The following is a 17133-nucleotide window of genomic DNA, read 5'->3' as shown; positions in this document are numbered from 1 at the left end:
AGGAACTTAGTCAATAAAGATATATGTGAGCTTTTTTTCTTTATTTCTCTTTCGTTCTCTTTATCTACTCCCGTCTATCATTTTCTGTCCGTTTACCTATCTGTATCTCTTTCTACACTACACCTGTAATAATGCGTGTATGTGAATATTTTTCATCGTCACTGTACGCAAATACTCATATGGGGCCACATTCACGCAGACTCGCTCTTACACTTGCTCAGACACACAGTTACACATTTCTGATTATATATTTTTTAATAATGTTAGTACCTTTGTTTTTATTTTGTATCCACGAATATGCTTATTTATTCATGCCCCCGTGTGCTTCTCTATGCACTTAAAAAGACGATTTCAACGTATTTTCTATGTAAGTGGAATAAACCCATTATGAAAGTGATTTTTCATTTTAGTTTCCAAACATTCTGTCAGTTATACGCTTAAATAAATAGTCGGTTGAATCCAGTTTGGTTTCGCTTTGATATCTTTTAAAAGAAAAGCATAATGGGTGCACTAGTGTAATACGTTAAAGTTACAAATATTTGTTGGCTTATTACTGTCATTACTATTGCTTATTATTGCCTATTGTATGATTTTGAGGTCCCAAGTTCAAAAGGAAACCAGCGTAACTTTTAGAAATATTGAATACCAAGTTCAGACCTTTGAGTATTGTAGTATCTATGCGTTAAAATGTGATGGATAATTGAAATGAAATGCGTTATATTTCGCTAGTATTTTTATTGAAATAAAACCTGAAATATGAGTACACTAATAATAAAACACGGCCATTGGGGCATCACAGAAGACAACGTCTTTATATAGTTTATCAAGGGAATATCAGTTTAATGGAGAGAGATATTTATAAAGAGTGATATAAAAGTGTAGAACAGAAAAGTACATAGTAATAGAAAGGAAGAGTGGCCAAAATGAGTGACTGGTAGGTATTTTGCATCTATTGACGATTCAATATATATTTTGTTCTACCCTGACAATGATAAAAATTAAAAGAAATTTATTTGAAATAATAGAAGGTGTAAAGAAAATGAATCATATAGAATCAAAGCTTTTTGGTGCATAATAGAAGTGTTAAAACAGAAATAACAAAATATACTTACAGGTTTAGGAAAATTGATATTTGTCCGAATAACACGGTGGTTAATAGCCATTATTGGTCGTGAATTAGTTTGAATACTATGTAATGGCCGATGTTTGTTTTTTGTGTAAATCGTTCGAAGTGTCATAAGCTAAAAGTGAAAGGAAAAAGAATATTGCATTCAAAGTGACAAAATAACAATCAAGATGTAATTATGCGATTCATCAAAATTTTAAAAAATATCGATCTAATCATACACTTATGGTGGTATAGCTGAAGTTATATTTCTTACCAGCCTCCAGAAACCAAACAAGTGGAACGAGGAAGCAAATTGACTGTGTTCTGCAGCCATTGACATAAATGTTTTCCCCCTTTGTAATACCTATCTAAATATTCCATAAATATAAAATAACTGCATACAGTTATCAATTCCCTCGTAATCAATGTAAAGATGGGATGTATGCTTAGCAAAATATAATCCCCTCTCACACAAAATATCAAACTTTCAGTCTCTCGTTTGTCTATATTTTTCCTCTCTATTTTTCTGCCTACATGCTCCTGGGTCTGTCTGCATCTGTCGTATGTATGTTTTGAATTGACTGCGGCCAGGAGTAAATACAATTAAATGTACCAGATACGTTAACATTTGAGATAAAATATATCCATTTAAGAGAATTTAATTTTATTTACCCATATCTAAGATATAGGTAAAATATAATGAGTATCGTATTTCCGAAATTTTAAATCTGCTAATATATGACTATATCATTCAGTTCCATGGCTGACAATTATAAATAAAAAGAAAAAAATATATATGTATTAATCATATTCATCACTTCGGGGCGCTCCCCGTTATTAGTAAAGATAATTAACTTAAATAAGAAGTGGATGCCCTTCATATCAGGAGAATTCTGAAATGCATTCAGTAAGAGTGACATAAATTTTGCGAACAAGCGTCCATAAGATACCCACCTTCTCCAAACCTGAAGACAATATGTCCATTTAGAATGCTCAACGAGAACATTATTGGTGCCTACTTAAATAACTGTTTGACTAAAGGATTAAACTAAAGTCTCATGTATTGCACCTTCGTATTTTCTAAGCTTCATTCAGACAAGTGCAAACCTACATCTCTAAATATACGTGGATAACTACTTTCGAAAACATCCTTCATAAATATTCTACTTTTAGTATTTCTGTCTCTTTCTACTCTGTGTAAAAGCATATATATGTACGAAGGTTTTTGTTCATAGATATATAACAGTCAGAATCGTTTCGAATAGAAAAAAGATGTCCCCATAGGAACCATGACTTGCAACAAATCAGTGTTTGTAACGTACTTAACACGTAGCTACTGTGTACAAAAAAAAAAAAAAATCCATCAATACACTAAACTTAGTTGGTGTTCGACTCCCGGATTTATAAACTGGACATGTCAGAAGAAATTAATAACAAAACATATGAATTACTATGACCGCAACGGAACAATATAGTTAGCCGGATTCGATTTATATAGTGCTTACAGAGATCCTTTTTTCTTTTTCTAGCTCTCAATTTCACGTCTCCGATTATCTAACAAAATATGAACAAGGAATATTTAAATTATTAAAAGAAGATTTAGAAACTAAAGTGTGATATTTAATGAACAGCGTGTGTAAATATAATATGAATAATTTAAATCAAAGTTGTTTATTTAAAAAATAAACGAGGTTTTCTTTCTGTATATAACATGAAAATACAATCAAAATAAAGAAGTGTTTGAGTTTAGTCATATGTTGGTAATTAAACCATTCAAGGATACAATTCGCGGTCAAATAGTAGCATGTGAAATAAAGATTTGAAAGAGTAAGTTACAAGAAAAATGACTAGACTGCATTCGAAATTGAAATTTCGTTTATAAAACTATGTCAGACTATCACAAAAGTAACCTGCAGCCCGAGTTAAAAAGAAACCAAAAATAAATAGATAATAATGGTTTCAAATTTTGCCACAAGGGCAGCAGTTTGGGGTGCGGGGATGAATCGATTACAGCGACCCCAGTGTTCAACTGATACTTGTTTTATCGACCTCGGTGGAATTTGAACTCAGAACTAAAGACGGATGAAATTCCACTAAGCACTTTGTCTGGTGTGCTAAGGATTCTGTCAGCTTGCCACCGTCAATAATAATGCTGATAATGAAAGAACAAAAAAGAAAAAGAAAGAAACGAACAGAATCAACTTTGGACTTTTTAAAACGTTCAACATATTTCTATGAATGATTTGGTTCATTGAATTGCGTACAACGCTTCTGATAGATTCCAACATAAACTCAACGTGTCGTTATGTGAATTGGGTGTATGCCAGCCTATACGAAAGTTGTTCTCGTCTTCTTTTTTTCTTGTTTTTCATTTGTTTCAGTAGTTTTACTGCGGCCATGCCTTTTAGGGAGGACAAATACACACACACACACACACACACACACACACACACACACACACATATATATATATATACGATGAGCTTCTTTCAGTTTCTGCCTACTACCGAATCCACTCACAAAGCTTTGGTTGGGCCAAAAGGCCATGCAATGGGACTGAACCCGGAACCATGCGATTGGGAAGAATTCTTCTTACCACACAACCCGCCAATCGCCTATAAAAATAAAATAATAATGATGGCTTCAAATGTTGGCACAAGGACAGTAATTTCTGGATATGGAATAAGTCGACTAGCTCGATACTTAACTTGCACTTGTTTTATCAATACCAATATGATAAAAGGCAAAGTCAACTCCGGCGATATTTCAGCTCATTAGGCCAGATGCATTTTACCCAGCGCGGTAACATTTCTGCCAGCTCGTCGCTTTGTCTCTTGCGGTAATGTCGATTTAAAATTTTTGCACAAAGCTAGCAATTTAGTGGGGGAGGTATATATTGATCACATCCATCGTTATTTTTAACTAGTATTTTATATGTCCCGAAAATGATAAAAGTCAAAGACGACTTCGTCGGAATTTGAACTCAGAACTTAAAAACGTCTGAAGATTTGAGATGCTTACACTATCGATTTGTTGTAATATTGGTTTGAATTTTTGGCACATGGCCTGCAGTTTCATGGGAAGGAGAAAGTCGATAACATCAACCTCAGTGCTCGACTGGTGCTTATTTTGTCGAGTCCGAAGTGATGAAATGCAAAATCGACCTCAGTAAGCATTTCAATTCAGAACGTAAAGTCGTCATAAGAATTGAGATACTGCAGTGTCTTGCTGTAATGTTGATTTCAGAATGTGGCACAGGGCCTGCAGTTTTGGGGGCGGGGTAAGTCACTTACATGGACCTCATTTTTCAACTAGTACATATTCTATTGTCTGTAAAATGATGAAAGGCAAAGCCTGGAACGGCATAATTTGAAATCAGAATGAAAAGACGAACGATAAAGTAAAATGCAGCGTCTTACTACAATACTAAATTTATTTCTATTCAGAAATAATGACAATTTGTCTTTTTCTAAGGTTGTATTTGTATGCAGGTGTAAAATCAGGACAGATTAGTTTACATTAAAGATACTATAATTATTTTACCTTCATCCCCCAATATATTTACAAAATCCGTCAGTAACGTTACATTCTTGTTGATGCTTTGCTCCACGTTTCTGTACTATAATAACTTCTCATACACTTGGTAATAATTGTATCATTGGAAATGCTGTTGCCTTTAACCGTTGTCACTTTAATGGTTTATGAAGCTATGCACTGAAAACTATGCAATGTGAACTTCCATCTTAAATATAATTTGTTACTCCAGTTTCAGTAAGATGTATTCTCTAGTCTGTTGATGTCTTCTCGTGTATACTAAAACTTCTACATCTCTGCATTAAACTGTTTCACTTATGCATATGCACAAACAAACTCACGCACACATTAAAGCAGGAATTTCGAACAATTATTTGGCATTATTCCGCATAACATATGCTTCATTCTTTAAAATAATGCATTATTTTAATTCTCTGTCTGAAGAATTGCTAACAAGAGATTTTTACATGTTTTACATGTTTTTCTACATTTATACCTATCTAACTCCTACTAAGAACGAAACATGTAATGCGGATTAAATTATACCAAAAACAATTTTTTTCATTTTTTTCTGTTTTATGTAATTACTCTGCAATTAATAATTTTCAGTGCTTAACAGTAATGTCTAAAAATTTCAATTGTTATTTAAAATAAAACAACTACAAATATACTTTGCAGTTCTGGAATATGCAGTACTGTATCATGAGGATACAACTTGGATTATTACGCACTCAAAGTAACACATACACACACACACACACACACACACACATATATATATATATACATATATATATATATGAGATTATTATTGGTTGAGTGGCAATTCAAGTGATTAAAACATGCAAAAGAACATGCCGGTATGTAGACACTTCAATTTTAAAAAATTGTTTCATTAAATAGTGTTGAAGTGGAATGAAGAATAGAACGGTTAAAATATACGAAGTTTATTAATAAAAATAAGAATTCATTAAGAATATAACAGGTAAAAGAGACTTTATCGAGAACCTGAAAACATAGTTGAGAAGTGAGTTTCTTAACCATAGAGCGTTATCTCTGTCTCTCTTTCTCTTTGTATGCATATATAAGAACACACACACACACAAACACGTGTGTATGCATGTGATTTTGTGCAGCATTTTCTACTATAACTAAGATTTTTCAGCGATGATATTTAGAGTCCTTTATATTGCATTTTAATGTGACAGTAATATGTATTTATAATCTTTAACTGTATATGCTCCTAATATGGTTTACAAAAATAAACCAGGTGTTATACGATGTGAGTTTGAAGAAATTTTACGTATATACTCATTGGTTCACAATTTATTTTACTGTTATGGTAAACTAAAATATGTTAGATCATGAGCTATGCATAGAGTAAAAAGAAACAGAAGTAGTTGGACATAAACAGAGATGAATTAAAAAGCAAAGAAATATAATATGGATACAGTAACACGGACACAAATAAAGAAGAGGTAGTAAATCGTAGAATATTAACTGAATTAAGTTAACATTTGATATGATTAGATACGATATCGTAATGGGGAAGTTAACTGTTCTAGTTGTTGACTATTTCTCCGACTGATTTTTTCCCCTTGCATTTCCACATGCATATACTTCTATTATATATTTCCACATGCATATATTTCTATGAAAACGACAGATTTACGTTTTCTTTCGTTTCATTCCCGGTGTCACCTACAAGCAGCCATGAAATATTCAACAGATGTTTACGGCTTCAGTATACTGAGGTCTCGGAAATATTGTTTCTAATATGTGTTAGCCAAGTTTCCCTCAACAGTGTAAATTGAAATGTCATGTATAAGAAGGAATTAGTATTCTACAATACATTGCCGGAAAAGGAATTCCACATAGGTAGAGCATTCAAAGACACAACGAATGCTACGCCGAACAATCAATCAAGGGCGATATTTATTTTCTTATGTATATAACTCTGTCAATATGCATTTCAAATACAAGCCTTCTACTCTAGGAACATAGAATAATTAAGAAGTGGGAGAATTACTCAGTTGATAAACTTGTATGTAAAAGTGAACTCTGTATTAGAAGAGTTGTAACGTATCTGGAGAAATGCAACTGATATACATCCTATATGTATTAAAAAGATAGAAAATCCTTGTTGATTTGATATTCTTGAATTGAATGTTCCAAACAAGGCGAAAAGCCACTTAGCGTTAGGGAGTCTGTGAAAAAGGAGAACTACGAAAGCCATGAATTTACTTTCGACTTGAAAAGGTTTATTTCTTAAAACGAGGGAAAACAATGAAATGGAAGAGCGTTCCAAAGTCTGGCAGTTCGAGGAAGAAAGTTACTTTTGTAGGAAGAGTTAGATTATCGTGGAAGTGCAACAGCATCTGGATGAAATAGCTATGAGTTTTGAGTCGGGCGAAAGAGCACAAAGTGATCTGGGACTAAGAGAGAAAGTTCATCAGAGCACATCCTGTGGTAGTAACGATAGAATAGACTGAGGCTGACGACCGTCATGTCGCTGTGATAAGGGCTGCAGAATTGAAGCAAGAAAGCGATCAATCAAATTAGAGGCTTGCTTCTGAATTCAGCCCAGGAAATCCAAGCTGACAAGATCTGCTCCTGCCCAAATATGACGGCACCATTCCATACAAGAACAAATTGTGGACTAGGAACGTCATAGAATGGCCTCGAATGTGAAGTAGACCTTTGACCTAACTGGCTAAGTGTAAGAAACCACAATAGAGATCAGGTTAGAAATGAAGACCAAGCAATATGAAAGAAGAAACTTTCCTCTCGTGGATTGACTTTCTAGTGGATGGACTTTCTCATCATGTGATAACTCAGAGCTGTAACTCACGTATATGGTAGGAGCATAGGGATCCCGCTTCTAACTGAAAAACTTTAGTCTAGTCTTGCTAGCACTGAAAGTTAGTAGCCACGTCTCGCACCCTTTCTGAACAACCTACAGATCCGTCCCACGAATAGCAGCAAATTCCAACTGTTTCAATGGAGAGGGGTTCACACAAACAAAAAAAAAACAAATAAAAAAGAAGAAGAAACAGAATAAAGAGTAGTATTATCAGCATAATCGTTGATAAATTGAAGGATACTTGAAGGGAAATCGCTGAAGCAGAAGATAATTACAGATGGACCAAGAAAAGAGCTATGAGGAACATCGGCATTGATAGAATGCTCAGAATTAACACCGTCCAGAGTCACACGTACACAACGACCAGAAAGAAATGACCTGAGAACATCAAATAGCTTTCCAGTAATACCATTGGCAATCAGCTTACAGAGCAAACCTGCTTGACAAATATTTTCTAAGACTTTGGATAGATCATGAGTTAGAGGACGAACCTCTCCTGATTAATCCATAAATCGGTAGATCCTGCCTGTAGTAACAGACAAAAGATCAGCGGTAGAGCGAGAGCCACGAAAGACGTACAGATCATCATGAAGACACCCTAAGCTTTCAAAATCTCTTAAAATCTTCTTGCGCTAGTGCCACAATGAACACTATCTATCTCTAGTAAAATTGCGCTCGGCCAAACCTCGTCTTCTATATTTGCGTTACGTTCAATACTATCCGTAATGAGTCTCAATCACAATTTCCGGAAGTTCAACTCTAAGCTTTTTCCTGAAACCACGTCATTCCCTTTTTTTTAAAACCTAAAATAACTAAATCTGATTAGAAACAAGGCAGATATTTTCAGATATAAACATGGTTTTAATCTTCTTTCAAGTACAAAATGAAAATTCCAAGAGTGACTCATTTCATAAAAATGATGCGAACAGGATTGGTGTTATCAAATGTATCAACAACTTGTTCCCAAGAGCTTTCACTTAAGTTTGGAAGAATTCATGTTATAAAGTTGGTTTAAAATTTTGGCCCAAGGCCAGCAATTCCGTAAAGGGAATAAGTTGATTATAACTACTCATTCCTCAACTGGTATTCATTTTATAGACCCTGAAAGAATGAAAGACAAAATCAATCTCAGCAGTATTTAAATTCAGAACCTAAAGACGGGTGAAACATTGCTAAGCAATTTTTCTCGCCTTAAATGTTTTTGTGATGTCCGCAAGAGGAAATGTGATTCACATGCTGATTATATTGACGAGAAAACCATTTCAGTTTCTTGCAGTTTGTCTATTTTAAGATTGCTTTAATTATGCTAAATAAAATGAGATTAATTCCAACAAGGTTTAATTATTTTGTTATATATGGCGTTGTCATTACTATGGATAGATTGGTAAGCATAATAAATTTCAGAACAATTTTGTGCAAGCCAATAGAGGAATCATTTTTTTAAAAATATGACATAGTACTTATTTCAATATTTTAATAAAAATTCTAATTACCCTTTGAACTTGTATGTATGAGAATAGTAAATATATTAATATTGACTCAATATAAATCCAAGTAGATTGTCTATTCCCTCGGAATTTAACGAGCACTCCTTGATAACAAATTTTGTATCATATATTCTCAACCTGCTTTGTTCCTAAGCTAGTCATTTAACACTCGATGTAATAGGCTAATTCAGAAATAATAATTAATATTATTAATGGATAAATGTTAGACATAAATATTTCTGATGTTAGAAATCAATATTATTGATGGTTAAGCGATGTATGGCTACTGTACAATTTATGACAAGAGATTAATTATAAAAGAGAATTTTATTGCTTAGATGTGTGATCCATATTGATTCAAAATACTAACGGAATAAATACTCTAACAGACAAATATTATATTTCTTATACTTTGTTATAATTGTTACAGTAATACTAAGTACACAGGCGGTGAATATTGAAAGAGTGATTTTAAATACTGACCGTTATTTAGGAATCGGTTACTTTTATATGTCTAGAACAATATCACAAATCATAAACTAAATGAAAAAAGTGAACGCTTCATATATTTAATGTTATGTTATGTTTCGAATCAATAACCAATATGAGTTTTATAATTTAGAGTAAACGGAGGGATTAGCAGTTAATGCATAGATTGTAATATAGGCACAATGTATATATTGATTTCTACTTAGTTTAACGATTTTAATTTAACGACCTTATGATCTTACATGAACGAAGGATGAAAAGCAACGTTGACACGAGGAGGATCTGAACTCAGGAAATATATTCATGTAACTAACTGCAACAATTATATTTGACTGACGCTCTTCTGATTCTGAAAATACAACACTTTTGACCATTAATTGTCGTTTTTAATATTGGCACGGCACTTAAGGTGATGAGCTGGCAGATACGTTAGCATGCAGAACGAAATGCTCAGCGGTATTTCGTCTGCCGTTACGTTCTGAGTTCAAAATCCGCCGAGGTCGACTTTGCCATTAATCCTTTCGGATCGATAAATTAAGTACCCGTTATGCACTGGGGTCGATGTAATCGACTTAATCCCGTTGTCTGTCCCCTCTATGTTTAGCCCGTTGTGGGCAATAAAGAAATAAGAAACGTTAGCACGCCGGGTGAAATGCTTAGCGGTATTTCGTCTGTTTTTACGTTTTGAGTTCAAATGCCGCCGTTGTTGACTTTGTCTTTCATCGTTTCGGGGTCGATAAATTAAGTACCAGTTGCGTACTGGATCGATCTAATCGACTGGCCTCCTCCTCCCAATTTTCGGGCCTTGTGCCTAGAGTACAAAAGAATATTGGCACGGCACATGATACTTAGAATGAGGGGCTGGCTATTCGATTAAATTGACTACAATACCTGCTCTCTTACTTTAGTTTATCGACATCGGAGGAAAAGAAATTAACCTCGACAGGATTTGAATCCAGAAAATAAATAACCACAACAGATTTGCAAATCTTTTTTTTTCCATACACTTTAAATACAACACCCTAAAAAATATTTCTAATATTGGCACAATATTGACATTTGTGTACGTGGTTGTTCTATATCTTCGATACAAGAACATGACTGCTAATTTATTTTATAAAGTCTCGGAGGAAGAAAAGTAAAGTTAACTTCAACGGGATCTGTACTCAGAAGTTTGGGTAGCCTGAATCTAGCGATTCTTCCAGTCAGCCGCTCTAAAAACCGTTTCTAACATTGGGACAAGCCTTAAATTTGAGGGGTGAAGTTTAGTTGATTAAACGGAGTCCAGACCGTGAGTGTTACTTTATTTTATCAAGTCCTAAGAGATGACATTGTAAACTGATTTCGCTGTTATTTGAAATTAAAACATAAATCACGTCGTTAAATACTACTAGCAACATTGACTGTCGCTTTTCTGATCCGACCAGCGCACCAATCTCAAAGACTAAAATGTTAAATACGGACACAATTAACAAAAACAACAACAGCAATCGTACAACGAGGGATATTGTTCCGCAAATTGTATCCAAACATCTGTACGAGTGAAAGCCACTTTGGATAATGTTTTCTTATTCTATACAAGAAAAGGACGGTATGTCCAGACATGCAGTTCTGCTAAATAGGAGATAACCTGTTATCTAGAAAGTAAAACTGAAACAACGAAAAATCAGTAAGTACCCTATGAATAACTAATTAAATGGTTTAGAATTATGGCATAGCGCAAGAAGTTTTGGTTTATTTGGTGGGGAAGGAGAAGTCGATTACATATTTGTCTAGTAATTATTTTTTGGAGACATACGAAATGTCGCTAAAGATTTTGCTGCCTGCTAAGGATTCTGTCATCTCACCTGTTTCATATATAACTCATATAATATATAAGGAATCCTGAATCCTTGAGTAACATTTAATTTGCAGAACTGAATCGCAAAATGGTTTTGGATTTTACTGATATGATATGTATTACATTCACATTTGCAAACAAGAGATTTAAAATCATTATATAATAATGGTTTCAAATTTTCTCAAAAGGCCAGCAGCTTGTGGGACTGTGTATGTCGATTACATTGACTTCAGGTTTAATTAGTACTTATCGAATTCCAGAGGACGAGAAGTGAAGTCGACGTCGGTGTAAATTTGAATTCAGAATGTAAAGACAGAAAAAATGACGGTAAGTATTTAAGGATTCAGCCAGTTAGCCAGCTTCAGTTAATTATTTCATATGAAAATATTCAAAAGAATGCTCGAATTAGAATTTTTTTTTACCTAAGCATTCAGCAAGTTAATTATTGGGAAAACTATCAATAACATTGAAATGAAGTAGTTAAATATGTGAATACTATGCAGAATATAACAAAATGATGAGACGGCTTTTAAATATTATAATGTATAGGCACAGGAATGGATGTGTGGTAAGAAGCTTGCTTCAATGACTACTGTGTGGACATGTTTTGCTTCGTTGCTGGAGTCACGTCGCTGTATACCAACGTTGTGAATTATTGAAAAAGTGATGCACAGCTACAACGTAAGGCATTTTTATTTTGGGGGGGATTCGGTGGGTGTTTGTTGCTCGTGTTTATTTATTTTTGTCGAACAATAAATCTCCACTGAGTTCCACGCATTTGTCTGCTTGTAGTTGTGTTTAAAATCTCACTTAGCGGTGAGAAGTGTGTTTCGGGAGCGTATCACTCCTAAAATAGTGCTATTTTTTTTTGTGCCTGTTTTATGCCCTTTCCAGGAGGATTACCTATTTGGCCAGGAGTACCAAGACGGCCAGAAGAATTTGCTGTGTTTTATGAAACTATTTCTTGTCTTCTTCCTTCCTTCATGTATTTTTGTTTTTTTTTAAATCTGAACCTTCGTTTTTTGTGGACATTTTAAAAATGAAAATATGGCAAAGAAGACATATGACGCTGTATTCGAGTGGGAGGACGGTGGTGCTGCAAACGTACTCCAAGTCGCTCGACGCCATCGCCCTCTTTCAAAAGACACAAATTAAGAAAGCGTTAGCAGAATATTTGCCAACTATGAAATTTATCTCCAGGGGTGTGAAATATGCAGCGGTATGGTTGCTATTTGACACCCTTGGGGAGGCTCGGATATTTGGGAGCCAGCTCTTGGAGGGCAAAGAGATTTTGTTTCTGCCCACGTATTCTGGGAAGAAGTTGACAAGAGCTTGGGTCTGCGGGTTGCCACCCGGGATAGAGCCCTAGTGGACAGAGGAGACTATCCGCCGGGGTCTAGGTGGCAGCGTAACCAAGCTCCTCAATGTTAAAATTTTGCCTGCGGCTGATTGGATTGGGTCAAAAGCTGTTTTGACCCTGGGGACCTAATCAGCCAAGAATCTGTTTTTTCCAGATTTTTTGAAAATGGCCGGGTGCAGGTACCGGTGATTCTTGAGGGACTTCCCCTCCCATGTGTCACATGTGCCTGGAAACGGGCCACATCAAGAAGAACTGTTCCCAGGACCAGAGTAGAGGCATGGAACAGTTGGCTGTGGAAGAGCCCTCTCTTCCTCCGGAGGGAGAGACCTCCCCGGGAAAAAGGGGAAAAATAGGTGAGCAGCAATGGTTGCTCACCCAAGGATCCTAAAGCTGCGGGAGGAAGCGATGTTCCTGCGGTTAAGGCGAAGGAACCAACCCCTCCCGTGCCAAAGAAAAAAAAAAGAAAAAAAGAATGGGACGGTGCCGGGGGTCTGTAGTGCACTGCCGGCATGTCCCAAAACCTCGTCCGTGGGAATTGTACCACCGACAGAGGAAACTTTGTAATACCTTTAGGGCAAATTTGAGGAAATAAAGAAACTTGCTTCCCAACCGCATGGTTCCGGGTTCAGTCCCACTGCGTGACACCTTGAGGAAGTATCTTCTACTATAGCCTCGGGCTCACCAGATATTTGTGAGTGGATTTGGTAGACAGAAAGTGAAAGAATTCCATCGTATATATATGTATATATATATATATATATATGTGTGTGTGTGTGTGTGTGTGTGTATTTGTGTTTCTGTGTTTATTCGTCCACCATCGCTTGACAACATATGTTGGTGTGATTACGTCCCCGTTACTTAGTGGATCGGTAAAAGAAACCGATAGGATAAGTACTAGTTTTACAAAGAATAAGAGCTGGGGTCGTTTTGTTCGACCAAAGGCGGTGTTCCAGCGTGACTGCAGTCAAATGACTGAATCAAGTGAAAGAATAAGAAAAAAATAATATACATTATTATTAAAGCTGCAAAAACATTACAAAATATCACAAAAAAAAACTGCTGTCATCGGACAGTTTTGATTAAGAATATTACTCTACCTCCGGTATAAGAGTACTAATTTTTTTCCCCACCTTGTTCGCATTTACGCGCTTACTCAGGTATACACACACAAACATATTGGGTCATCCCATGAATAAAGCAGTCTTTTTATACTGCTATTATTTTTCAAAATTAAGATAAACGAACTTTCTTTTTTAATCTAAAATATACTCTCCTTCAGTTCTCAATGTCCGGCGATTATGGTGGGTGGGTCATCATTTCCATTCAAACTGCTCCAGCCTTTGGAATGTCATCCTCGGTGTATGTGGCCGAGCATTATCGGGATGGAAGAACCCCTTTCGTCATCAAACCAAAGATGGTAGTTTCTCTCCTAGTATAGGTGTCGATGAGTGATTGAATGACCAAATCGAAGCTTTTCTACTAGTCCTCAACAGTTACGATGGGATTTTGTTCCACCAGGGTTTGCAGGATGTACTCGTCGAGCTCTACAGACACTGGCTTACGCTTATTGTCCGATACCCGTATACTGCATCAATATTCCTCGCACTTTCTGTTGCGTCGTTGCCTTTATTAAACTCATAAAGCAAAATATGCCAAATACGCTCCTTTGTCACTTCCATTATAGTTTTGAAAAATAACTGTTAAAATCTATCTGTACTCTTCTAAATTTTCACTAACAATAAGTATAAGATAAAATTAGTTCTGCTTTTATAGCAAGTTGATGCAGGTAGTTTATGCTATCCCTCCGACATTTAGTTCATGCAGTTGAAGAAACGGCATTATTTATGAGATGACTCCATATATATATATATATATATATATATATATATATATATATATATATATATATATATATATATATATATATATATATATTAATACATACACACATACGCACACACATACATACATGCATACCGACACACACAAAAGCATATGACAAAAGTATGCATCAAATACCTGCTCATTTGTGTATAGGTTTTGTGCAAGAAAAACACGTTAAAAGTAGGCAGGCGAATGTTACTCGGAATAATTTTGATTGATTATTATCTGTTTTATCATCATTAGATATTGTTTTTCAATATATGTTTAACCAATACATCTACTTTTGATGTCTATAGTGCTCCTTGAAACTATGACATTAAAATACGTTTTAGGCAAGGCAAATTTCTTTGTTCGAATATATACTTGTGAAATCGTGCCTGCAAATTATGTTTGCTTGCTTCAATATTCTTTCAGGTGAAGTTTCATTTTCTTCACTGCTTGTTAGAATATTCTGTGTTTTATGTCAACCCAGACCATTGTATTTTAGCTAAGCGTTGGAAGACTAATAAAACAAACTTCTCTTCAGTATTCTCTAATACGCACACATTTTAAATTTCTCTTCAAAGTATATACTTCTTATTGAACATCTCTGGGTAAATATTACTGTCATGTGAAGAAAATAACAGAAAATAAATTGTTACACATTCAGCTTAGTTATTGATCCATCTCCTAAGTTTCTAGCAATAAATTAACAGCGATCCTGAGCCTTTAAAATATTTTAGAAAACTTATTAATATTTAAAAAGTTACAATTCTCCATTTATTCATACAGAATTGTTTATTATTTTTTCCCTTTCAAAGGAGAATTGTTTCCTAAACTAAATTTATCGACAAAAATGTAATAACAAAAATATCGATATATGTTCACTCAGTATCTCCAGGTATTGTGTCATATTTTTATATGTCTGCTAAGAGTGCTTCTGAGGATTGCGTACAGTATAAAATCATGTGCACAAGCGTGACAACATTTTATCTCTATACCCAATATTATTAAGGATGCTGCAGGTAGTTTAGTTAACCATCACAAATCAATCAACATGCACAAAGAATGAGACTCGTATGCAACAAACGTTTATCATAAATTCTGGATATAAATTCACGACACTAAATGAAAAATCGCATAGGCACATACAATATACATGTACACAATACCATCTTTCTCTCTCTCTCTCTCTCGCTCTCTCTCTCTCTCTCTCTCTCAATCTCTTACTCAATCTCTCTCTGTCTCTCTCGAACACACTAAACACACGTAACTACGACGCAAGCACAGTATTTACGCACTCATTAGCTGTTACACACACACGCCTGTTCACAAATACATCTGATGCCCTCAGAGACAATACGTTAAGCAGACTAATGAAACACATGCATACACTTACACACACATGCACACACATACGAATATGTATACGCGCGTTCCCACGCATACACATAAACACGCTGACATACTCTTTATATTCATACATCTGCTTGCCCACGCACATACGTACGCACTTGCCCTTAGACACATTCTCATCACACCCACACATACCTCCGCACACACCCTGGCCATCCACGCTGCCACCCACTTCTATACTTCCAGTCAGTTTAATATAAAATATCGAAAAGACAGCGAGCTGGCAGAAACATTAGCACGCGGGCGAAATACTTAACAGTATATCGTCTATCTTAACTTTCTGAGTTCAAATTTCGCCGATGTCGACTTTACCTTTCATCCTTTCGGGGTCGATAAGTTAAGTACCAGTTGCGTACTGGTATCGATCTAGTCGACTGGCCCCCTCCCCCAAAATTTCGGGTCTTTTGCCTAGAGTAGAATAGAATATGCAATACCGTTAATTCAAACACATTTCCTCCCAATTGTTTCTCGCTCCGTTTGACTTCTTTATATACAACATGTATGGAAAACTGGGACTAGATAAAATTAGATTGGTATGGTTCGTGAAAATAAAGGTGCTGGGTTTAAGCTCAAGGAATTGGCTGTCTTTAATGTTAACAGAAGGAAGGAGTAAGAACAGGACGTAAAGTAGTTATAATAAATTTAAAAATATAAACATGTTCAAAAAGAATATAAAAGTGTATACAAAAATATAATAACAATGCATTAAATAGGGAACAAAGAGCTACAAGTATAAAGATTGAAAGAAGAGATAATATTGACCGACTATAATTTTCAAATAGGGATTAATAGTCAAGAGAGAAAACATAAAAGCTTTATGGACCTTAATTTTAGTCACATTTTGCAGCTACAAAATATTTTTTCTAACACTTAACTGTAGTGAAGCTAAAGTAATAGATATACATAGTAGTAAAGTAATTGATATACATACATACACATAAACACGCACAAGCATGAATAGAAACACGCACATTGATACACAGTAAAACCTATGCAGATGGACATACATAGAAGGAAATTCAGTTACATACACACACATATAAACAAGTATACACGTATGCACATGAAATTAATATAAACACCTAGGCGCACTTAAATACACACATAAATACACAATTATACGTATATATGTGCATATATGCATACATATATGCACACATGTACTATATATAT

General features: G+C 35.1%; 1 protein-coding gene across 1 annotated transcript in view; it reads right to left on the bottom strand.

The window, feature by feature from the left end:
• The window catches only part of LOC106870179 (carbonic anhydrase-related protein 10), a 1185504-nt gene that overhangs the window by 178048 nt on the left and 990323 nt on the right, over positions 1-17133 (bottom strand). Inside the window, exon 9 of the mRNA XM_089355291.1 lies at positions 1113-1241. Coding sequence (XP_089211417.1) covers positions 1113-1241 — 129 coding nt within the window. The remainder of the gene's footprint in view (positions 1-1112; positions 1242-17133) is intronic.

This window comes from Octopus bimaculoides, chromosome 7, assembly GCF_046866305.1.
Source record: "Octopus bimaculoides isolate indiv1 chromosome 7, ASM4686630v1, whole genome shotgun sequence".
NCBI classification, from domain to species: Eukaryota; Metazoa; Mollusca; class Cephalopoda; order Octopoda; family Octopodidae; genus Octopus; species Octopus bimaculoides.
This window is presented reverse-complemented; position numbering and strand designations above follow the sequence as displayed.